This window comes from Rhinolophus ferrumequinum, chromosome X (assembly GCF_004115265.2).
Source record: "Rhinolophus ferrumequinum isolate MPI-CBG mRhiFer1 chromosome X, mRhiFer1_v1.p, whole genome shotgun sequence".
NCBI classification, from domain to species: Eukaryota; Metazoa; Chordata; class Mammalia; order Chiroptera; family Rhinolophidae; genus Rhinolophus; species Rhinolophus ferrumequinum.
This window is the reverse complement of record NC_046284.1, coordinates 8,021,677-8,047,170: the sequence shown is the minus strand read 5'-3', so window position 1 is coordinate 8,047,170 and position 25,494 is coordinate 8,021,677. Positions and strand designations below refer to the sequence as shown.

The window sequence follows — 25,494 nt, the reverse complement described above, 5'->3', positions numbered from 1 at the left end:
AAGTATAAGGGTACACAGAAAGGTCTTGCCTTTGTTGTGGAGAAAAGTTAGCCCTAGGGGAACCAGTGCTCTGGTTCTATCAAATCATTAAGGCAAGACCAAAAAGGATCAAACGTTTCCAAGCAGTTTCACTACATTCCAGAACAAAGATGAAGCATGTTTATAGGAATGCAAAAACATCCACTACCCTAGAAGGTAAAAATGAACAATATTTGGCATTCAGCCAAAGATTACTAGGCATTCCAAGCAGTGATATATGATCCTTATTTAAGAGAAAAACCAATCAGTAGAAACCCACTCAGAACAAACACAGATTTTAGAATTAGTGGACAAGGATATTAAAAACAAATGTATTACATATGTTAAAAAACCTTAAATAGAAACATGGAAGATGGGGAAAAAAATCTCAAGTCAGAATTTGAGTAATGAAGACAACAATGGCTGGGATTGATGGCAGATTAAACACTGTAGACTTAGTAGATTAGTAGATTTAAACACAAAGCAATAGAAATTCTCCGAAATTAAACACAAGGAGAAAAAACTTTAACAGGAACGAGAAAAATGAAAAGAACATCAATTAGCTGTTAGAAACTTTAAGTGGACAAATACCGAGGGTGTCAAAAAAAATGTATACACATTTTAAGAAAGGAAAAATCTGTATTAATTGTAATACTCAATATGTACCTATAACAAAAGATGAATACAATTCATGTTTGACTTCTGCAGTTACAAGAGGTGCTCAAAGTGGTTACCATCAGCGTCCAGACACTTCTGATTATGGCAAACTACTGTTTGAGCATAGGTAACATCGCTTAAAATGTGTACACATTTTTGGCACCCCCGGTATACGTATAAATGAAATCTCCAAAGGGTAGACGGGTGTACACAAAATAATTGCTTGAAGTAATAATGGCCAGAAGTTTTCCGCATTTGGTGAATGCTGTAATATAAAGATCCAAGGATCTCAACTAAACCTAAGCAAAAGAAACATGATGAAACCCACACGATGCACACACTGGCCCCTGCCAGGGGTCATCATATTTTGACCTGTCATTTGTTACTACAGACAAGCCTGTAGTCAAAGAAGCATGTTCTATTGAAAACAACTGTTAATTGGCAAGGAATTGAAAATAAGGTGATGTATTCAGGACAAAGTTCCTTCCACAAAACCACCACCTCATTTGGACATCAATGGCAATCCAAACCAATTTTTTCCAAATTGACTGTCCCAAATACTTTAATGATGAATATAGGTGACTCGTGTTACCAGCTACTAACATTCTGTCATCTAAGCCTAGAGATCTGTTGCTCCTGAACCGTGTTGCACTGAACAGGCATTTTGGTAGAACTGGAACTTGCATATTTTCAGGTTGCTTTTTCACCAAAATCCGTTGTGTCTGGAGGTCACAGGCAAGTCTTCAGAAGTAGTTGGCTTTGAGCATGTACCAGGGAGCTGGGTGGGGTAGCAGAGCCATAGTACCCATCAGACTCAGAAGCGCTCTGCCCAAGCTGATGATGTGTTAATAGGGAGGACAGGACAAATCTAATTTAGGAAATGATCACAAAGATATCTACTGTTGGTTTTACAACCACTATGTGGTAGCCACTTAATCAACAGGTACTTAGGAAGTATCTAAAAAGTGGTTGTCACGCGGGGTGTCCGGCGGGGTCTCTGGTCCCGCTCCCCACACAAGAACGCAGGATATGGCTAGGCCAAAAAGGAACACCCACGGAGCCATAGGTAGGGGAGTCATACCACTATGGTCTCACTGGCGGCTGGGTTGGAGACACAGGAACCAGGAGCCACACAATTCTCAACCCTCACTGTGCCGCTTGCAGACTCAGCCACCATCTTCTTGCTAGCCCCCATTTTTTCTGCTAGCCTAGCCACAGCAGTTATATTCGTGGCCAATGGCTCACTGGTTACAGCTGACGGCCAACTAGCCACAGCTGCTGGCCATTTGATCACAGTCGACGGCCATTTACTACCTGAGCCAGCACCTTTCTTTGTGAGGCCAAGAGCCTGGAAACTGCTTTTTGGGGCTCTGTCCCCACAGTGGTCTAAGAAGGTCAGCCCTGACACAGACTAGGGGTGGGGAGTGAGATGGTACTCATGGTAAAGTGATAACAATACTAATAACTAAAGTTTATTGAGACTTAAGTATCAAGGATTGGGCTGCTTGGCCTTCACAGCAACTCTATGGGGCATTATCATTCTAGTTTTACAGGTAGTAAATCTTGGGTTCTTGCTATTGAATAACTTGTCCAAAGTCACACAAAGTGGCAGTGTCAGGATTCAAACCCAGGCCTGCCTGGTCCCAATAGCTGTCTATGTTTCTTACCACACAATGAGGCATCTACTTTCAAAGCTCTATTTTTTCACATTGTCCTATTCTGTTATGACTTCCGTTTCTTTATATTTTTGAACATTTCGAATGTATTTATTTTAAAGGCCTTTTCAGATTCATTCATTGATTGATTCATTGAACAAATATTTACTTAACACCTACTTTATACCAGATACCGTTTTAGGTGTAGGAAGTGGATACATCAGGTAAAAAAAAAAAAAAAAAAAAAAAAAAAAAAAAACCTGAAAATTTCCTTCTCTACAGGAGCTTACATTCTGGCAGGAGAAGATAGATGATAAACCAGATAAGTACATTAAACAAATAAATCACGTAGTAGAAGGTGAGAAGAGCTATTGAAAAGAAGTAGAGAAGGATGAGAAGGATTGGGAATATAGCAGGTGGGGGGAGTACAGTATTAAATATGAGAAAAGATTGAAGAAAGTGAGAAAGGTAGCCATGGAGACATCTGGGGGAAGATTCAAGAAGTGAAAGTGTGCCTAGTGTTTAGAGGAGTGTTAGCAAAAATTCAATTGGGGAAATTTGATGATCTAATTGGTTTTCTTGAGCGATTCGTGAATCAGGCGGTATCCCATCTGGCATGTAGAGAGAAGCTCCTGAAGAGTTGTACAAAATGGAAGGGCTTTATAGGCAGAAAGAGGGTGGAGCAAGGAAGTCATTAGCCAAAGAGAAGAAAGGATTGTTTCAGGCCAGGTCATCATCTTTCTGGGGGAAGGGAATGGCAGGGGTTTCATCATGCAGATGACCTCACTAGTTCTAATCAGGAAGTTTCAGATTGACTGTTTAAAGGTCACATTGCTGGGAGAGGTTGACGTTGCAATTACATGGGGGGCAAATGACTCCATCTTGGGCCTGTTATTTCTTTTTTTTTTTTTTTTAACAAGATGTTGACCCAAGAAATGAGCAAACCTGTAGAGAATTTTTTTAAGCGTTCATTTGAGCCGAACTGACATACGCTGGGGAGCAAGATCTCAAACGCTCTGGAGAATAATAGTTTTGCAGCTTCTTTTATGCATTTGAAATTAAGGAAGGAAATAGGGAAGATTACATGAGAGTGGGAGAAAGCAAGGCCAGGATTAGATTACAAGCTAGTTAAGATGATGTGTTCTTATCTTTTAAAAAGAGGGGTCTGAAAGGGGGCATTTCAAAAGTGTCCTAACTTAGATGCACAGAACCAATGGACAGGGCTACTTCAGGCAAAGATAAGCCTTTCTGAAAAGAATTTATAGGCCTGGGGCCGGACTACCCACCATGACCTGCCCAGTTAGGAATTTGTGATCAGATCACCCGGTGAGGTTACTTTCCACAGGACCCCTTATTTTTTCATCCATAGTTCCCCGTTTTGGTCACAAATCAATCTGAACGATGCGTTGATGAACAACCTTTTGGTCAGATAGTGTGGTCTTCTCACAGCACTAGGATGGCTCATTCATGGGAAATCTCAGTATTGACATCATCTTGCTGACCACTGGGGATGGGGCAATACCATTAACTATGGAATGTGAGCTGAGGCTGAGTTTTTCCCAAAAGGGAAGGGCAGGTAAATGGAAAGCAACCAGGTCGTCGTGCTTTCATTGTACAAAAAATACTCTGGATTTCTATCCTGTGAACTCTCATGATCCAAGTTTTGCCTTCTGTCTCATTGTTTTTGTATTTGGCATCTAGTATAACGTTTACATAAGCCATGAAAAGATTATTAACAGTTATACATGTAAACAGTTGGGCTATATAGAAAAACCCAAAGAACAAGTGTAACTATCATTATGACTAATATCATTGACAGGTAAAGACAATCAAGCAGAATGGATTCTGAGTTCAGCATCAATTCATAGCTATACAGGCATTTTCGATGTCTTGGGATAGCTATCTACCTCTGATGTCGGCAGCTTCTCAATCTCAATTAGTCTTTGATGTCCTGTTGTAGGTGGAGGCAAGTGTCAGAGACAAGGGTAGATGTCCATTTGTGAATAGGTGCCTGACAAGGTCTCTACCAGTGAGGTTGGAGAGTCTTTTGTTTGATGTTCTTTCCAATAAACAAAATCTAAAGTCTTTATCTCCTGGGAGTTCATTGTGAAAGGAGGTGGTTACCTATTTGGCATTTTCTTGAAGTGACTTTATCAAACCACAGCAATAGTGTAAGGTGTCTCCTTTTAATAACGTCAGCTCATAAATTTCTTCATCTAATTTAAGCGCAGCTTAAATGCTCTATGATACATGAAGGAATGTAAAAACTGAAAAATTGGGTATACTACGGAGCAGGGAAGAACCACGTGGCCATCTTGGGTTTCCCCTAGCTCTGACTGACTCATTTAATTTATAACCATTGTTTACCATACAATATATCTTAGAAGTTTTTTTTAGTCACTTATTTTTATAATGTTCCCCATGCAATTTATCATGAAAGACAAATCTTTTGAGATGTTATTCTGGAACACCACAAAGGTATTCCTACATCTATTAAGGTTTTTGACCCTTAAAACTTTAATTTCTAATGAAAACCAAGAAATAAGCAATTAGCATTCTTTAGCTTGGCAGAATCATAAAGATATTTATAACCTCTAGAAACATATTTCATAGACATGGACTTATTTTTATAAAACCCAGGTAAAATAAAGATATGTCCGTTTTATTTAAATCAACAAACTTAAGCTAGCTTTTGTTTACTAAGGATTAAGCTTAAGTCACATGAACTTGAAAAGCATGTTAGTTTCTGTATTTTTGAAAATTTAGAATACCCAATCTATACAAGTGCTTGCCTTTAAATTAATTTTAATAATACTATCCAAAGGTAGAAAATTATCTCACATTTACAACATACATATATAGACACACATAGACACAAACAGAGACCTTTTAGCCAGGAGAACAACTCACCAGTTTGTAAAAGAAAGGTTGGATCTAAATTGTGTTTTGCAGGTATTTTCAACTTGTATCTGTCCTTGACCATTCAAGTTCCAAATGACCTTCTTTCTCCTTTATAAAATAAGGACAGCCAATTTTAATACCTCAAAGAATTGGGTTGACACCTAAACGACATATTAGGTTGATCCATTTATCTAAATCCTTTTACATAGCTTCATTTTAGCTGAGGGGACAAGGCCTTTTCAGTTTTGAGACATTCTGTAATAGCTTTCTTTCCGTTCATTTTACCTAATTTTATAGCCAGCTTTTTCTAATCGTGTGTGCAAAAATTAATTTAGAAGTATCAAGGGATCCTCATCTCAGCCATCTTACTATTAATGGGTGGCTGACTGTTTGTGGGGTTGTTGCTTCAGAGGCATGATTTTCCACCTTAATTTTGAGATCTGTAGAGTCTAAACAAACTGCTAGGGCAATCCAGCCTTTTTGCGCATGTCTCCAGATAAGCCAAATGCGGTAAATATCCCTACAGGACTGCTTTACACCGTAAAGGAAATTTTCCTCAGGCAACCCCACAAAGATTCTTAAGAATACCCATGCAAGGGCCAGCAAGAGCTTACAGGACGCCACTGGAACCATGATGCTTACCAAGGCATGGGCCCCTCTCTGGGGGTGAACCCATTCCATGGCACCCTGCCCTGCCCTTCTCCCTAGGTCTCCTGCTGGCTTCTCCAGGATTGGCTGTGCTACTGCACTGGAGAGCTCTTGGTTCCCATCTCTGCCACTCTGGATTCAGGGATTTAAACAACTATCCTCACCCCTTTGGCTATTTGGGTTGGAAAAGCAAGTGTCATTTTTCCAAGCTAAAGAGAGTTCAGCCTCTCATTTAACCAGCAAAGATTTTGTTCAGACTCTCAGTAAGCAATCCAATTAAAAAGACAAATTAAAAGCAGCAACCCATTTTTTTCCTTCCTTTCCCTGGGTTATCGCAACCCTATCCACTTCAAGGATTTTCTAAGAACAGCTAAGATAAAGCCATGGCCTGCTGCTTTGAAGCAAGGAGGCCTGGGCTTCTGAGAGAAGTGTCACCCAAGTTTACCCGATGCAAAGCAGGGAGCCGGTGGGACACAATGAACCCTTGCTTGTAGCTGGCACCAGGTCTGGGCCTGCAGGGTGGTCTTTTGTGGGCTTCTTTGGAATTCTGCTGACTATGCCAAGTAAATGTTGACATAAGAAATGTCCAAAGCTGTAGAGAATTTTTATAAGAGTTTATTTGAGCCAAACTGATGACATATGCCGGGGAGCAAGATCTCAAATGCTCCAGAGAATAAAAGTTTTTGCAGCTTTTTTTAAGCATTTGAAATTAAGGAAGGAAACATAAGGAAGATTACATGGAGGTAGGAGAAAGCAAGGCCAGGATTGGATTACAAACTAGTTAAGATTATGTGCTCTGACACTTCAGAAGAAGGGATCTGAAAGGGTGATCAGGTACTAGAAAGAGAGGTCTGAAAGGGGGGCATTTCAAAGGAGTGTTAACCTAGATGCACAGAACCAATGGACAGGCCTTGCTTAAGGCAAAGATGAGCCTTTTAGTAAAGAAGTTATAGCCCTGGGGCGTGACTACCCACCATGACCTGCCTACTTAGGAATTTATGATCAGATCATCCTGTGAGGTTACTTTCCATAGAACCCCTTTTTTTGTCCACAGAGAATAGCAGGGAGGCCAGACGGGCTGGAGCAGAGAGAACAAAGGTGAGAGTAGGTATGAAGTCAGAGATGCAATGGTAGTTAATAGATTGTGGGTAGGAGATGCAAGAGTGGCAGCTAGGAGCCCAGTTAGGAGGTTATCAGCAATCCAAGTGAGAGATGATGATGGCTTGGACCAAGGTCTTAACAGTGGAAATTGTGAGAAGTGGTTGGGTTCTAGATATATTTTGAAGGAAGAGCCCATGGATTTGCTGACATTAGATAAGATGTGTGAGAAAAAGAGGGGAGTTAGGCATGACTTTAAGGTACTTGACCTGAGCAACTGGAAGGGTAGTGTTACATTAACTGAGATGGAGAAAACTGTGGGAAGAACTTGCAAGCTTAGGGGTGTTTGTTGGGGGTTGTAATAACAGAGTCTCAGTTTTGTGTTTGACATGCCTGTTAGGCAGCCAGTTGGAAATGTAGAGCAAGATTGGAGATAAGAATATGGAAATCATCAACATGGATGGTTTTAAAGGTATAAGCTTGGATGAGGTCACCAAGGGAGTAAGAACAGATAGAGGTAAAGACCAAGGACTAATCCTAGAGTACCCCCAAATTTAAGAGATTAGGGAGAAGAGAAGGAATCAGCAATGGAGATTGAGAGGAAGTGACCAGGTAGGTAAGAGGTAAACCAAGTGAAGTGATAATGATTATGACTTGAGACTTTAAGCAAACATGGGTCTGTGGGAGGAGCTAGGGTTTATGGGAGGAGTTCTCACACTCTGCATAATCACAAGAACCCTACAGGAAGAACTCTATGCTTACAATAAAGCTCTATGGTTGTAACTGTCCCTCCCCTTAACTTCCTTTCCCCTTCTCTTTATACTTCTCCATCTTGGCACGCAGTGCAGTGTTTTCACGTGCATCACCATATCTACATGCACTGGTTTGCAATCTTTTTCTCTTTTCCCAAATAAATCCTTTTTAGTGACAAAACACCAAGTCAATATTATTTTTCAGTTGATAGAAGAAAGTATTTTCGGGAGGAGGGAATGATGAACAGTGTCAAACACTGCTGATGGATTAGGTAGGTTCACAACTCAGAAGTGATTTAGGACCTGGAAGCCACTGCTGAACTTGAGAAAAGTTTTGGTGGAGTATGGACAGGGGCGGGCAGATAACATCTGATTGAGTAGATAGATTTTAGAGAGGCTGGTGGAATTGGAGACATTTGAGTACTTTCCCTTTTGAGAAGTTTTGCTCTCAAGGGAATCACATAAACCAGGTTGTAGGTGGAGGAGAGGAGAGATCCAGAGAGGACTTTTAATGGGGTATGTATATATTTTAAATTCTACTCAATTTTTTTTCAGTTATTAAATTTTTCAATTATAGTTGGCATTCAGTATTTTATATTAGTTTCAGATATACAGCGTATTGGTTACACATTTATATAATTTATGAAATGATCCCCTTGATAAGTCTAGTACCCACCTAGCACTATACATAGTCATTACAATATTATTTACCATATTCTACTCTATTTCATCTAGCATTTTCCCCATGTCTATTCAATCTGTCATCTTCATTGGACAACTTATAGCACTTTTTTTTTTCAAAAAGGAAAATGCTAGGATCTCTTAAAATTAGGCAGAGCACTTTTGACATTAAGCTAACAATGGAGAAACTGTGAAGACTGGAGGACATACTTCTAGATTGCCACCACCACAATGTATACCCACTTCTAGATCACATAACCATCAGGTATTGGAGCCTGCATTTGAAGCCTACTCTATGTAACCTCAAAGGCAATGCTTCTCTTTCCAAATCCTTTAGCATCCTGTTCATGGAGATAATTGTGGAATAAAAGTAAACCCAAAACTCCTCTTCAACTTGTGAAAGCATACTGTCCCCATGTACGCATTTTCATTTCATCTTTCTTTTTACCTTCTAGCTGCCTCTCTTGAAAGACTGTCTTCAGGCCTTAGTCCTAATTGTGTTTTAGACTAGTATCTTTTTGCTTCCAAAGTCATTTTTTTCCGCTTTGTTTTTTCTCAGACCAATTACCATTACTACACATGATTCTGTCATTTAAGTTTATTTAAGCTCACTGCATTTATATCGATAGGCTAAAACATATGAAAGCACAAAACGGACATCTTAATTAACGTCTGAGTGTATACATTTCTATTGAAAACCATCCAGGAAGTAAGGAGCTAGTGATTAAATTGATACGAGGCTATGTTAAAGAGCAGAAGAATGAGGGCGGAGAGAGGTCATATCCCACCTCAGTGAATACCACCCCACCAGAATATCTTTTTAAATAATGAAAACATTGCCACATCCTGCTTATTTTAAGGAGTACAAAACACAGTATATTTGAACAGTGAGGTTGCACAATTTCCTGAAGTTCAAATGTTGGGATTTGATCTGGATGAGTGTGCTCCAACAAACAGGTTCCTTGTAGAAAAATAAGCTTGGGTCTATGTCTTAATTTAGTCCAAAGCATACAAGCAAGCAAACTAACAGTCTTTTGGCAGAGATGTAAAAGATTTCATTGATAAATCAGGTGTTGTATTTAAATTTTATATAAGCAGTGAGCCCCAGACTATTCAAAAAAGATCCAGTTGTTAAGAAAGTGGAAGTGGATCACTAAATAGGAATACAATGTATACGATTTAAAGCAGTACATGGCTTAAGTTGAGGTAGCCAGGGTTAAGGGAATGAGCGCTGGGTTTGAAGTCACTGGATTCTCTCCCTTGCTCTGCTCCTAACTTGCTGTAACCTTCTCTTTGACATTGTGAAATGGGGGAGGTGGCACTAGAAGCTCTCCAGGGCTATTTCCGTCTCTTTGCTACTATAGTAAAGGTACTTCTGCTAATAACACTTTCAACTTTAATCTGTGTTTTAAAAACATGGAGTGAAAAAAAAAAAGAAAGAAAAAAAAAACATGGAGTAGTTGCTAAAAACATGGAGCAACAGCTCCCCAATTGGCCCTTCCTTGTTCTAAGCCTAGGCTGCATGTGCAGGACCTCTGGAAAAATGGCCCTGTCGGTGGTATTGTTCTCCCACAGCCTTCCCACTGCTCTGAACCAGCAGGTCAGCATCCTACTAACACTCTGGAAGGTGTATTTTCTTTCGTTCCATGGTCTTTGATTGACACACATTTTTATTATACTCGTGCTTTTAGCAAATCTATACTATGTTTCTCTTCTCAGTTTTCATAATGTATAGAATGGGGCACCCATAATCACTGATTGTTGTTCTGGCAATATTTTTCATGGACATATTTCGTGATGGTTTGGTGTTATGTATTCAATTATTGAAGCAATGTCAGAAATTGTTATGTGAAATGCACCAAAGTTTGTTCTGCCTGTGTTTCCTCTTATTTATATACCTCTTTGACTCCAAATTAAAATGGCATCTTTTTCTCTTTTGGAAATTCCTAGGATGAAGTTGCCATTATAAAGCTTGAGCAGTATGGATCACGAGAATGTACTCCTATAATAGACGTACATTCTGATACATCTTCTGAAACCAACACACCTACCCTGCTAAAGATGCTCGGATCGTCAAGTAGGTACATTTGGACATTTGGATAGGGTCTATTCAGAAAGAAAAGTAGTGGCCTTACATAGTAGTTACAGTTTTTAAAATGAAGATAATGTTCCATTTATAATGGTGTGAAATCAAAGGAGTGAATTCTAACTTTCTTCATCTTTAAATTTTTTGAGATGATTATTTGAGAGCAATGAAAGTGAACATTGCATCAATGGTTGAAGTGCTTGGGGGATGGTATTAGTCCCTCCCATTTAATTTTAATCTTCTAAAGATTGGTGCTAGATCGTAGTCCTTGAAAGAATAGCATCTTATCTTTTCATACTCACGCTGTCTTTTCTGCTATGACATAGTAGTTGCATTCCAAAGAAATCTCTTGTTTGTAAAACTGTACTATAAGAAGAATGGCTAGTTATGGAAGGCAGTGTGGAGGTTCCTCAAAAAATTACGAATAGAATTACCATATGACCCAGCAATCCCTTTCCTGGGTATCTTCCCAAAAAATCTGAAAACATTTATACATAAAGACACGTGTGCTCCAATGTTCATTGCAGCTTTGTTTACGGTGGCCAAGACGTGGAAACAACCAAAATGTCCTTCGATAGATGAATGGATAAAGAAGTTGTTGTATATATACACAATGGAATACTATTCGGCGATAAGAAAAGATTATATAGGAACATTTGTGACAACATGGATGGATCTTGAGAGTATAATGCTAAGCGAAATAAGTCAGGCAGAAAAAAGCAGAGAAGCATATGATTTCACTGATATGTGGTATATAAACCAAAAACAACAAAAGAACAAGACAAACAAATGAGAAACAAAAACTCTTAGACACAGACAATAGTTTAGTGGTTACCAGAGGGTAAGGGGGTTGGGGGGTGGGAGATGAGGGTAAGGGGGGTCAAATATATGGTGATGGAAGGAGAAAAAAATTCAATAAAAATAAATAATAATATATGTGGATTGAAAAAAAAAAGAATGGCTAGTAAAGAGCAAAAAGGATAGTCTCAAAACATGTGATATCTATTATGTAAGTATTAATATTAAAGATATTTCATAAACATAATTGTATTAAAATGCAAAACTTAAAGCAGTGGTAGATGCATAATGGAGAGTATGTCCTCTAATCACCTGAGCTTATTATAGATGTGGAATCTCTGTAATGGAGACGTGATACCTCAATTTTTTAAATACTCTAGTTAACAACTTTTCCATTATTGCTGTCAATCTCAAAACTTTGTTTAAAAAAATCTTTTCAAAATAATTGATTTTGGAGGGGCGAAGGCAAAGTCCATGGACCCACGATTGTGATTTCTAAAATGTATAAGAGCAATTTAGTTTTAAACTTGCATACAGTAGAATTCACTCTTTGAGAGGCGTATAGTTCTCTGGGTTTGACAAAGGCAAAGAGTCATGTATCTACCACCACAGTGCCAAGCAGAAAGTTTCTATTACCCCCAAATTCCTTTGTGCTGCCTCTTTGAACTCAAACTCTGTCCCCCATTCTCTGGCAACCATTGATCTGTATTCCACCTCTGTTTTTCTTTTTCCAGAATGTCATGTAAATAGAATCATACAACATCTAGCCTTTTTGGTCTGACTTTGTTAACAGAATGCATTTAAGATTCATTTATGTTGCATGAATCAATGGTTCATTTCTTTTTCTTTGCTGAGTAGTAATGCACCATGAGTGTACCACAGTTGTTTTTTAAAATTCGTTTGTCTGTAGAAGGACATCTGGGTTGTTTCCAAGTTTTCAGTGATTATAAATAGAGCTACTATAAACATCAGCATAGAGATTTTTGTGTGTGAATATAAATTTTTAAAACACTTGGAGAAATTACTGAGAGTGGGACTACTAGGTCATATGGGAAGCGTGTATGGAAAAAAAACTGCCAAACTATTTTCAAAAAATGACTCTACCATTTGGCATTATTTAAATAACGTTCTCCACTTTGCTTTTTGGGGCTGTTGAAAGAGCATCATGTTGCAACACCTCCAAGAGCACTTCACAAATTCCTGAGATCCCACATCCTGGGGAACTTGGTTTTTCAGAAGTGATTTATGACTAGGTTTAATTTTTTTTTTTGTATCAGTTGGAAGGTACCAAAAGAATTGTATAATGAAAAGACACTTAACACTAATGTGTTTGGGCACCGCTTATGCTTGAGTGAGTAGAGGTAAAGTCAGACACTGCCTCCTTTTTCTTCATTTTCAGATATGAACAGATTTTTAAGTAATTTCTGAATTACTCTTGGTACCTGGCATGTCTAATTCTTAACATGGAATAAAACCGGACTCTCTTGTTTTAATGGCTTATAAAATAGAAACCTATATAATCTCTTTGATAGCATTGGTACTTTTGCTTTTTTGGTCATGAATTTCAGTGTGCTTCTCTCCTTAGGCTCATCATCTTCTGAGAGTTATGATTTTCGTTTTGAGATGGGTGATACAGATGAGGTGGTTGAAGTGAAAGAGGAGGTCGAGTTGGAAGAGGTGATCCAAGTGATAGAATATGAAGAGGAAGAGGAGGACCAGAGGGAAGAGGTGGATGAGATGGATGAAGTGGAAAGAGAGGATGAAGAGGAAGATTATCAGATGGACCAGATGGAAGAGGTGGTGCAGGAGAGCCCCTCATCCTCCACTATGCCTGCTGACAGCAGTGCTGAGGTACCTCTGGAGTCTTACCCCACATATTTATCTGGACCACTAACCCTGCAAAGCTCCAAATTTCCACTCTTATGCCCAGTCTCACTTTGAAGAAAGCATGCTTTTTTTTTTTTTTAAGTGCATCACTGTTTCTGTTGTACTGGATTTTTAGATACAGCTGAGATTATAGGGGGTCCTAGCAAACAGGGAGGTTGGAGGTTCTCTAAGACCAAATCCCCATTCTCCTCTTAATGTGAAATATGCAAAGATACTCTGTGTTTGAAAGAAAGTTTGAGCTGAATAGGGAGCTTAACACTAAGAAAAGGCAGTATTTTTAAGAGCCATGTTCCTTATCACATGTAACAGGATCCTGACTATCTCAAGGGAGGTGATTTTTCTTTTTTAATTTTTTTTTTGTTGGGGAATATTGGGGAACAGTGTGTTTTTCCAGGACTCATCAACTCCAAGTCCAGTCGTCATTTTTTTTTTTCAATCTAGTTGTGGAGTCGTTTTCAATCTAGTTGTGGAGGGCACAGTTCAGCTCTAAGTCAAGCTGTTGTTTTCAGTCTAGTTGTGGTTCCCTTTTCACTGCTGACAGGTTTCTCTTTTGAATTAATTTATAACTGGAGTTTAAATATAATTTTTGTTTAATTTTTGTTTAAAATAGTCAAAATAACCAGCAATGAGTGTGTGTGGTCTGTCTCTGCATGTGGTAGCCTATTAGGCTTATTTGTGTGTGCCATGGATTGATAGACTAGAGTGCATCTAAAAGATGGAGACCAGGATGGAGAGGCACTAGAAAAAGTCATATGGTCAGTAATGGAAGGCACTGGAGAAAGGAGACTGGAGAGGGACAGGACAGTTTGATCCAAATAGCTATAGGGCCGTCCTGCTCCTGAAGTGGAAGATGTGTTTCCAATGGATCAAACTAGGGCAGAGAGAACAGCTCAGGGCAGGCTGCTTTCTGCTCCCTTCAAGGAAACCCTTCTGGGATGAGTTAGGTTGCCTCCCCAGGGGATGCGCCCCTCCCCTTTAATGGAATGGTTTGAGCAAAGGCTTGGTAGCTCATCTGCCAGGGACAGCAGAGAAAAAAAAATCCTGCCTGGAAAAGAGCGGGTAGATGTGATGACCTATAAGGTTTGTCTATTCCAGTCCTGAATGTAGAGATTTTGTTTAGTCTAATGAATGCCTGCTTTCTTATATGAAGACACACACAAACACACACACACACACACACACACACACACACTATATAGTGAAAGAGGACAATTTTTAATGGATTAATGATTAATTATAAATACATATATAATTTTTTTTTTACTCCACATGAGAAAAAGCAACTTGTATGGTTTCTCTCTCTCTCTTTGATTACTCAGCAATGTGCTTCCATTAATCATAAGGGTTGAAGGACGACTGTGTGATATAATAGACTGTCTTATATTTGTTCTCCAGCAGTTGCATTTATATGGTACTTTTTTCTCATCATTAATATTGAGATTGTGGATTGGGACTGTGGCTCTCTAATCTTGTTCATACAACAGTGTCTAGCATAGATCACGGCAAACAACAGTTGTTTCCAGGTCCTACTTATAGCTCTGACAGTTGTTTGCCAAGAATCCCACCTCTTTTCTCTCCCCTCAGCCAATCAGTTGAGAAGTCCTATCCACTTTGTTAATTTCTCTTAAATGTGTGCCTTCCTTTCTATGTCTCCTGCCTCTGGTCTGTTTCAGGCCCCTCTTATGTCTATCTAGAAATGACCCACACAGCCCTCTAATTGGCTTCTCTCTAACTCCGAGCTTGCTCTCTCTCTGGTCAATTCAGAAGGCTTGTTCTACAACATAGATCTGAGCATGCCACTTCTCCAGTCAGATCTGTGTTTTAAAACGCTCCTTTTGGAAGCAGCACAAGATGGCTGATGAATAAAATCCAAGTTCCTTGGCCTCCTACACTTGTATGGTGTGCACAAAGCTTTTTCCACTTTCCCTTCTACATGAGATTTGCCTCATTCCCTCTATGCCAGCCAACCTGAAGCATTGCTTTGTCACCGAACACCCTCTCTACTTTTATAAACCTGTCCATTTGTTTATTGCCAGATCTGAGGCTGTTAACTCAAGTTAAAATTAGATTCCCAGGGCCAAGAGGAGAGTATTCCTCCGAGTACTGTAACTGTATGTCTATAAAGTAGCTATTTTGTAGGGGGTTGTGAAGGTCAGATCTGTGAATTTCTGTACAGTGCTTAAAAGAGTGCCTGGAACAAGGAAGAGCCAGTTGAGCATTCTTTTTCTTATTGCATTGCTAAGGGGCATCCGATGGATGTTTCCCGCATGCCTCCTTTGTGATCTGACCCACTAGACTCTGACTCTTCCACTAAGGACTTTGGGCAGATTGCTTCACGTCTCTGGGCCAATTCTACAGCTTTATGTTGTTGAGGGGGAAAAAATCAGACTGAATGATCCCCATGATCCAGTTCTGATCTAGAGTTCCTGGATTCTCGAACCATTTCTTTAAACTTTCTAGTAATGAGTAGAATCAGGATTGGTGTGCCATTGTTCTCATTCTCCGTCTTTCAAAACTTAGAAATAAAACACTATGGTAGGGTTTGGAGAACCTGGTAACCCTATATATGAACTATAAGTGATTCCTCCCCACAGCTGCCGTTGAAATTTAAATTATACATCAAGAGACGTGAGCTACAACTTGCAAAGAAGTTTAAGAAGCAACTGGAAGAGAAGACTGAAATACTGCAGGCTGGTCTCAGACTCCAGCAAGAGAACATGAACATGATGAAGGAGCAGCTTAAGAACCTGCACAATTCCAAGTTGCAGGTGAGAGACCAGTTCCATGTAAGTGGGAGAAAGGGACACTCTTCAAGGAGTTAAGTCAATTGAGCCTGATAGTAGTGACAACTGCTGCCCCAGGGCAGCAAGGACCTCTGGAGAAATCTTCAGCAGGGACTTAAGGCTTTGCCCCTTTTCCCTAGGCTGCAGGAGCTGAGAAGGGCCCAGCAGGGCTCTGGCAGTGGCAGGTGAGGCTTATATATAGCCAGAGCTTCCTGTGGGCTTGCCTGTAGGCAATCTCCCTCCACGCCCAGCATGTCTTGTGCCCTAAGAAAAGGTGTGGCCCTGGAATAAGACCTTTGCGATACTTTGTCTTTACAGACGCTGGTAGCCCCAGTATGCTGCCCTGACAATCTTGAGTCCCAGCCTTCGGAGCCACTGTTCAAGAAACAACGCACTGAGGAGATGACAGTGAAGACGCTCCTCCCGGATCTTACTGTGACCAGATATTTCCAAAGTTCATGTTCATCTACCCCTTCGAAATTTCCTGAGGAGCTTGGGAAGACTTGCAGTGTCTCCACCCAGGTATGGAAAGTCTGTTTTCACTGTGTCAATGAAAGGGGATTTCATGTTCATGAAAATCTGGGCTCGCCTGGTTCTGCTGAGGGGTGAATGACTACTCAGTTGGATGCAATTCATTTGCCTGAGGAGATAAAAAACACCTTGGCTAACTAGACCTGGACACGCATGCACACATACATGTACATACATGCTGGATTGCAGCTTCTCACAGGCAGGAGCATGACTGTAGCTAGTCCTCCGCCAAACAAGGAGACAGTCACCCAGACACCTGTGCCCAGAGAGGCAGGACTACTGCTGCCTTCTGCTTTGCGAGAATGGGGAGTGTTCCATCAATTTCCGGGGGGCTGTTGTCGACACTGATGTACTTGGATCTTTTTCCTTTTGATGCAGCAGCATCTGCAGTGTAGCACCATTGGGGGAAAACTATGCACTGCAAATATGCTTGCCAAAACAAGCTGGCCTCTCTGGGCCCCTCTATAATGACTCTGTTACTTTCACGCAGACCCAGCCTCGCGTTCCTCTCGAATTAGTCGTTGAGAACGAGCCCTCTGGCTGCTGTAAAGAGGAAAACCTTGATGTCCAGAAAGATGAAAGGTAAGAAGTGCATGGAATGGTGATAAGGGCTAAGGTCACTGCTATCCCCTTGTGGCTGGACACCATGCCTGAGAACAATGGGCGACTTGCCCACAGGGCACCCAAAGTGCCCTCATCAAAAGCAGCATGCTCCCATGCATCTTGCTCTATGGGCACAGCCCCCCACCGCCCCCACCTCTGCATGCACAGTGCATGGCCAAGCATACATTGATGGGACCGAGGAGTCTCCACAGGAGGACTAGATAAGGAAGCCTCCCGTCTAGGGAATTCACATGCACATCTCGAATCTGCTAGGCTTCGTCCATTCAAGCTCAGTCTCATGGCACAGGGTATCTAAGAGAAGTCTTAAGTACCCACAGCCAAGTAACTCCTGGCCTCTCAGTTTCCTTCTGCCACTTCACTGGGATCTGATGATCACAGTAGACCAGGTAAACGGTCTGCCTGGCTTTGACGATCTATATGAAGGAAGTGGGCATGAAACAGTTGCTAGGTTGCTGCTGGATGCCTAAAGAGCCAAGAACACAGAAGGGCTAAGTCCTGCGAGACAGCTCTCTGCCCATAGCCCAGGACACGAACACATTTTTGGCTCAGTGATAAAGTCTTTGGTCCCAAATGCCAGAAAGAGAAGGTTCTGCTCAGCAATGAAGGGGCTGCGTAGCACATACTTGGTGCCTGATAAATATTTTTGAATGAATGCCAGCTCTCTGAGCAGGCCTACCAAAGCTCCCTGAATTTCTGTCTGGGCCTTCCTGTAGGATCAGAGGTGTGTCAGTGCCATGTTTCCCTGTGGCCTAATCAACAACCTGAGGACATTGTTGAAAGTGAAGGTACAGAGTCTGGAATGGGGCTCAAAAGTCTCAATTTATCACACGACCAACCCCCAGGCTTTGGGTCGTAGAGAGAACACTGGACTTGGAGTAAGAAAATCGACCTTGCAGCCCCTGTTAGCTGCTAACTTCTTTAGTGACAAATGGCAAGTTACTGGCTGGGGTAGGTGAAGTGACCTGCAAAAGACCATACAGATCACCATCGTGGCACAACCAGGACAGTCCAAGTAACAGAAATAAAACCACTTGAAACAAATGACTGTAATTTACCTCAATTTTTATATCTGCTTTACTTTGGCAAATCAAGTCTTATTCAGGCCAAAGTGAGAGTACAAAAAAGTAAATCCTGATTTAGCCACCAAAAACAAATGTGCCTTAAGCATCTACTGATGAGCAAGACAATGTTTCCTGGGCCGTTATTTCTAGATCCATGTCACTGTTATCTTCTGTTCCAGTTTTTGTCCTGAGGACCAGCAGGAGTTCTCCATTAATCCACTGCCACTAGCAAATGACCCAAACGTGGAGACAACTTCTGCCAACTTTTCTCAACCTCCTATCGCTTCTGACTCAAATGGAGTCACGCTGGAGACCCCCCAGGATTTTATCCAAATCTGGGAACAGTCATCGACTTCACCGAATTGCCTCTTTCTGAAAGTGAGTAATCGGACATGCAGTGAGGAGGACAAAGCCACCTGGCCACAGGTATAGCAGCCCCTTCTCCTCTGCCCTCCAGCCCAGGTCAGGGGTTCTTCACAGAGGCTTGGGACCATTCCCCGTAAGGTACACACCATAAGTATATGCTCTGTGTATGAAATCCAGACTTCAAAGCTCAAAAAAATTGAGGGCAGTTACTCACATGGTGGTAGCACTCACTGCTGTTTAAAAAGATTCTCTTTAGCCTTCCATGAAAAAGTGAGCAGTCCTCGTGGCTATTAAATGCAATCTGACTTAGAAACTTCTCAGAAATATATCACTTGGGAAAAGTGAGTCATGCTATATGCTGAGCCCGTTGCTCCAGCCCAGACCCCTTATGAACTTGTGGATCTTCAGTTCTGCTAGATAATCCAGGGCCTAGTGTGGGTATGTTCCCTCATACTGAAAATAAGCCAAGGGTCCTTCTGTTGAGTATGCTTGATATACATCCATGGGGTGCCTTGTATTTGGCAAGACATACCCCACCTCGGGGACCATCTGCAGTGGCCATATTTCCAGAGAAGTGGTGAGAGCTGGTCCAGATGGCAGTTATATAGCAGGCTTTGCTCCCAGGTACACCCCCAGAAGCCCCTTGGGGACCACACATTCTCAGTTTGACAAACAGCTGTTACAAAGGGTGTTTTGATTCTAGCTTTAGAAATCTTAATAGAGCCTAACCTCTCTTTAAAAAAAAAAAAACAGCAAGGGAAAAAACACACTAAGCTAAGGCAAAATGAAGGAGTTTGGATATTTGAAATGGCTAAGGATGTGATTTATTTCACATGCACATCCTGACCAACCAGGCCACCAGCCCTCTAGAAAGTTGATCCGTTAGAGGGACTGCCCACTCAAAGAGATCAGATGGTCAGTGGACCCTTGTGGTTCGGTTTCCACACCAGACTCTGGTGGGACCCTTCCTCATGCCTGCTCTCAAGGCACTTACCCTCTGGATGGGCCCAGAGAGGCAGAGCTCAGACAAAGCTGAGCACATATGCCAGGGAAGTAGAGAAGGGAGGACGCTGGAAGGGTGTGCAGATGGGAGGACACAGTGGAGCAGCCACGGGCAGGATGGTGTGAGAGCTTCCCTATCAACTAGGCTTCAGGAGCTCCCCACATCCTGCCCTGGCTCATCTCCACTGCCCTCTTGGCCCTGCCTCTCCCCAGGTCCAGACACCTCCAGCTCTCTGCCCATAGCCCAGCCCTACTCCTTCTGTTTCCTCTGTCTTCTTCTCTACCCTTTTGAGTTCCGCTTGTTGAAATCTTGCATCACCTTCAAAATCCAACCCAAAGGGGTCCCCCTTTCTCCAACAGAAAAGACTCCCACAGCACATTCTTTGTAACCCCACCTTTATGTTTGCTCCTCCTCCCCCTCCACAGCCCAGAGTGAGTTGTGACCTCTCCTGTCACATGGTTCAAGTAGGCCAGGTAGCTGCCAATCAGGCACAGCATTAAAGTCCCTTAATCTCAGCAGAGTAATGGCAAGGCCCAAGGGTAGGGGTGGGGACAGACCTTCCAAGGCCTTGGCTAGCCATGCCTGGCAGAGAAGCTGGGCTGGAGAGGGCCTGACATGGAAACTAGTAGCTTTAAGTATTCAGACAAGTTTGGGGGAGCCCAGACCTGCTTCTGCTGGTCTTTAAGCCAAGATGCTGTTGGGAGAGAGAAGTGGGGAGGAACCCACTTCCCCCAGCTCCACCTTCTACAAGCACCTTGCAGACTTGGGTTCCAAACAGGAGCTTTTCAATACCTTGCTGACTTGAACTAAGGGGTCCTCCCACTGTTGTAAAACAGGCCCAGGAACTCTAGCAAAGTACTCTACGTTGTTCCCCCTTTTCCCAGCAGGTGGTAGTTCCGGAGGCAGGAGCCCAGGAACCGTCAGGTGCACAAGCTGTCCAGGACCCCGCTGAATATTCGTCAGAAAATGTCACCTATTTCTTGTCTGGCGAGCAGCCTGACCTGCACGAGCAGTTCATTCATACCAAGCCTTGAGAGAAGAGGTGGAAACAGGCCAATGAAGCCTGTATGGCCAGGGAACCAAGGTTCAGAGCGTCCCCTGGTATAAGGGTTGGGGGCCCTTACTTATTTTTCTTTCTCGTGAAGTTCTTGTTTGTAATTGTTAGTTGAGTGCAACCTGTTTCTCAGAAATTGTGCTGCACAGGCAGCCTGTGATCCCTAGTGTGCTAACATGTGACAGCAGCCATGTCACGGCAGAAGACCACTGTCACCATATCCGCTGCCCAGTGTCTCACAGACACCTGTTCTACCATGGGCGGGCAGGCTGCAGAGTCTGCTCGAGTTCGGATACCCTTTTTATGCCAAGAAATATTTCTAGCATGGTTTGTAATCTAGTGAGAAGCTGTCTATCTTAAGAATTCCTAGGTCTTGGCCTTGACCATTAGGCACTGCGTTTCCCCCGTAGTCTTGTAGGGGAAACCCATAAGAAACAACATTCCAACTCTGAGAAACTGAAATAAGGTCAACAGAGGTACTCTAAGCTCAAAGAATCCCAGTTTTACTGTTAAATAAAAATTGTCTGTAAACTTATGACTGACTTTTGCATTCTAGAAATGGTACTGACCCAGCTGACTGGTGGCCGGGTCCTGAGAGAAGGCTTCATTTCCTGGTGTTGTGCCCCTTGCATGTGACCTGCTCCCCTCAGCCTCTCATTCCCACCTCAGCTCCCTGCCACACTTGCAGAGGCCGTGGGCTCCTGCCTTCCCAGGTGGCTGTGTGCCTAGGCCCTTGGTGTAGCTGAAGCCTGCTGCTCAGTCATCGGCAGGGAGGGCAGCTACAGACCCACCAGGCCCACAACAGTGGACCTAGGCGCTAGCCAGTCTGTAGACGGTGCTCATGCCTCATACCTGCCCTCAGAGGTGAGCATGGATGCTAAAGAACGACGTACCCATCCACTTTACACGTAGGTTCCTTCTCTCCTGCCATAGCCTTCTGGGCGGCAGGCGTACTCCCTGAAGGGAAAATGATTAAGCGATGTGCTCTCTGGTCAAGCACCAAGGAGAGCAGCTTCCCAGCTCTCCACACGGGGGGTGGGGAGCGCTAGGATAACTTTACCAGAAGTCATTGTGTACCTTTAATGTCAATCTTTAGGTAATGAACTATTGCTGGAAGAAGTCAAAGGAAACTTCCAGTCTCCAGTAGCAAGTGAAAAGAAAGGGGTCACATGAGTTCTCACACCCACAGGAGGAGCTTGACATTCTTCAGCCAGCCTGCTCTCTAGCAGGGTGCCATGGACTGAATGTGTTCCCCCCAAATTGATATGTCCGTCGAAGCACTACTCACAGTGTGATGGAATCTGGAGGTGGGGCCTTTGGGAGGTGCTAGGTTTAGATGAGGAAGTGAGGATGGGATCCTCATGATGGGATTCGTGCCCTTATTAGAGGAGACACACAGAACTTGCTCCCTCTTTCACCTTGTGTGCACAAAGAGTAGGTCATGGTAGCACACTGCAAGATGGTGGCCACCTACAAGCCGAAAGAAGAGGTCTCAGAATTAAACCTACCTTTCTGGCACCTTGATCTCCGACTTCCAGCCTGCAGAGCTGGGAGAAATAGAGGTCTGTTGCTGAAGCCCCACATCTATGGTATTTTGTTATGGCAGCTGGAGTTGACCAAGACACAGGGCTGTTTGCTTTCAGGCATGTCTCTTCGTAGCCATTGAAGGAGCAGCCGAAGGCCCCGCCACTTTTCTGAGTCACGACTTGGTACTCAAAGGTGCATCTCCCACTGAGTTCAGCAGCTGCAAGATGTGGCCAACAACCCAGTCTCTGGGGCTGCCCAGCAGAGATGGGAGCAGAGGTCAGGGGCATTCCTGATACCCTCTGATTTTCGATAGGCAGAGTTAGAAGTGACTGGCATTCTGCGGTGTTGGCAGGGAATTTGTTGCCTCCTGCGCTAGCAGCAGCCTCTCTTGAGAGACCAAGCTGGAAGGCGTTTGCCACCTCCTCTTGGGAGGTCATGGGGCCACTGTGCCCCTTCCTGCCAGACAGTACAGGAAGGACTACATATGTGTGAAAGTGGTGAGAGATTGCAAAGGAGTAAGAGGCACTGCTCCACTGGCATGACCCCTGGCCCAGGCTCGGGGGTCAAAGGCTACTTGGAGATGGGGCATTAAGGCATGCAGGCTCCTTCTGGCTATTCAGTCAGCTGGTAGCATTCCGACCGTGGGGGCAGCTCAGCTCAGAGGCTTACTGGATGGCATCAGTAGTTCCCATAGCTGGACCTGATGTTGGAGCAGGAAAAGGATTTGTCCCTGCCCTGTTTCTCTCTTTACATGGCAAGGGAGAGATGGTCAGGGAGACCCCGTTCTGCTTTGGGCAGGTCATTTAAGGTCTCTGGGCTTCAGTTTCTCCATTGGAAGTACAGGAGGGAGGAGGACACAATGCCTTTTCTACTTAGCTCTCAGAGATAAGGCTCACTGGAATGGTAGCACCGAAAAAGCTTTTGGGAAAGGTGCTATAAAAGCGGACTAGGCTGGAGCCATTCCATTGTGATGGTTGTTTGAATTCAGGGTGTGCCTGGGCCGAAATTTGTCTGATCTGGTCCAAGTGATGCTGGCTTCAGCACCGCCTGGGTTTCAGACAAGGGTCCTACACGCGGAAGTCTGTGGTCACCTCAGGCGCTGTCTCAATGCGCCGCTCAGCAGCCAGCTCAGCCCCAGAGCCAGGTTGCCACAGGGTCAGGGGGACCAGCTGCCCAGGCCTGCTTCTTCCCAGGGATCCCCTCAGGGGTAACTGCAAGGACACCCCATCTTAGCATGGGGGGCATTTGGGACTACGGGGGCCAAAGGCCAGAAGCAGTGCTCTCACACAGGATCGTCCAGTTGTGAGTTTGCTTCGTATATCACTGAAGTCAAACCATGGTGAGCACGTTCTCTGCAGCCTCTCAGGCAGTTCCAGGCCCAGTCCCTCCTCCGAGAAGACTGGGCACAAGACAAAATTTGAAGGCCACAGGTCAACCTGGAAATAGCTATGGCTGGCCCTGTGGTCTGTGCAAAACTGCACCAAGAGGCTCTGGGGACACTGCAGCCCATAGCACGTTTCACCAGGGAGCTCTTCAAATGCACCCTGCACCTGGAACTACTCAGGATAAGTGTTTTCTGTCCATCACCCTCCCTCCTGGCCCCACACGCTGCGCACACACAGTGCACAGCTCACACAAGCCATCTCTTCTTTACTTTGGGGCTCTTCTCAGGGGTGGGAAATACAACAGAGACAGATGAGCTGATCTCAGGGAAGAGGTTGGGAGGGAGAATCCAAAGGCAGAGCTGGCCTTGCTCCCGGGACACCACGCCCAGTGCCCCAGCCTCGGCCCCTGGCTCTCCTTCCTGGACAGCCTCTGAGAGGTAGATATGTTCCACCCCAGGCCTTGGGCACAGTGGCCCACACACTACTCAGTAGTGGGGCACGTGGCTTGGGACACGAGGGCTGCCTGTTGCCAGAGTTTCTGGACCTTGCTGTGCGCCTCTGCTGGGATAGCTGTGGCCTTCCCCCTCACCCCAGCTGCCTGGCCCACAGCAGCTACCCCCTTGAGCGAGAGGTATAGGCACAGGGGCTGGAGGTCTTGTAGACAGAGGGTTCCTGCAGCAAGAACGGGCCCAGACACAGCAGATCCCGAAGCCGCAGGTCCGGGTCTTCTTTCCTTGGCACAGCCACCAGCAGCCCCAAGATTCAAAGCGGGCAGCCCCCAGCAATGCTGTCAGCAATGTGCCCCTTGCCCAGACTATCATCCCCTTACCATTACCCCGCAAGACTTGATGGTGGCTTGGTGTGGATTTGTTTACCCCTCTAGCATGTCTGGAAAAGCATGGAGTTGCATTTCTCTTTGGGTTGGTGGGCGGAGGAAGTTGGAAGAACACAACAGAGGTGTCCTGGCTGCCAGCTGGCAGAGCTTCCAGACACAGCCGCCACGACCTCCCATCAGCTCATTCCCCCATAGGCAGCACAATCTCCTCACTGAGCAAGTCTCAGTTTGGATGTAATAGAATATTCCATGCATAGGCTTAACAGCTGAATATTCATGTGTTTTCTATGGCATCAACATTTTATAAATGTTACTCTTCCCAGATGCCTGTGATAATAAAGAAAGAGGAGTGTTATTAAAATTGCCAACCCCCACCCATGTTCCTCCTCGATTCCATTCGCAGCAGACAGCACAGCTAATGCCCTCTGCGGTATCTTAACTGTTCCAAGGATTTTGGAGACGCTGAAAGTGAAGGTAGACCTGGAATGTTCTGGGGTGTGAATGTTGTTCACCCCTGCCATAATCACTGGGAAGGAGAGGTTGAGGGAGACAAGGCGAAGGGGATAAGGTGGGCATGGTAGCTCAGGACTGCAGCTTCTCTTACTAAGGTGAGAGGATGGATTCGGTCCTCCAGCCTCAGGAGAGACCACAGCAGATGCCATCACCATGTCTCAAAATGGACTTCAACAACCTCAATGGAAACTCTCTGGTTTATAGCTAAGACTCAATGAAATGTTCCATAGGGGATATTAAATAATTGGGATGCGTTTCTGTTTTCACGGGCAAACAGCATGATGTTGAATGGTTCTCCATTGGTTTTCAGATAAAATCCAAGTTCTTAGCCTGGCTTGCTCTGACCTCCCCCTTCCTCCACGGCTGCATGCCTTCCTTTCATTCACTCTGCCCTCTGCCTCACTGGACCTTTGGGTTTGACACAAGCCCTGGCCTTTCTGCCCTCATGGATTTGTCACTTCTGTATACCCGGAATGTCCTCCTATCTCTGCAGTTCCAACCCTTGCCTATGATGCAAAGCCTCGTGGGGAGGCTCCCTTTTCTCCATGCTTCTCCCCACCACACCGCCTCTCCGTGCCTCACTCGAAGCACCCATGTGTCTATTCAGCTCCTGCCGTACTTGTGGCATCAC

General features: G+C 43.8%; 1 protein-coding gene across 1 annotated transcript; it reads left to right on the top strand.

The window, feature by feature from the left end:
• Positions 1-9,953: 9,953 nt before the first annotated feature.
• On the top strand, positions 9,954-20,583 carry PASD1 (PAS domain containing repressor 1). Its single transcript, XM_033111470.1, has 9 exons — positions 9,954-10,010; positions 10,361-10,487; positions 12,880-13,145; positions 15,776-15,949; positions 16,105-16,149; positions 16,283-16,486; positions 16,986-17,077; positions 18,360-18,558; positions 20,434-20,583. Exons 1-9 carry the CDS (start codon positions 9,954-9,956, stop codon positions 20,581-20,583), a joined length of 1,314 nt encoding a protein of 437 aa, XP_032967361.1.
• Positions 20,584-25,494: the final 4,911 nt, after the last annotated feature.

Coding starts and splice junctions, on each gene's coding strand:
- PASD1 (XM_033111470.1), top strand. CDS start 9,954: ATGGCCCTGTCGGTGGTATTGTTCTCCCACAGCCTTCCCACTGCTCTG. Junction 16,487..16,985: donor CTTGCAGTGTCTCCACCCAG/GTATGGAAAGTC, acceptor ACTTTCACGCAG/ACCCAGCCTCGCGTTCCTCT. Junction 17,078..18,359: donor GATGTCCAGAAAGATGAAAG/GTAAGAAGTGCA, acceptor CTTCTGTTCCAG/TTTTTGTCCTGAGGACCAGC.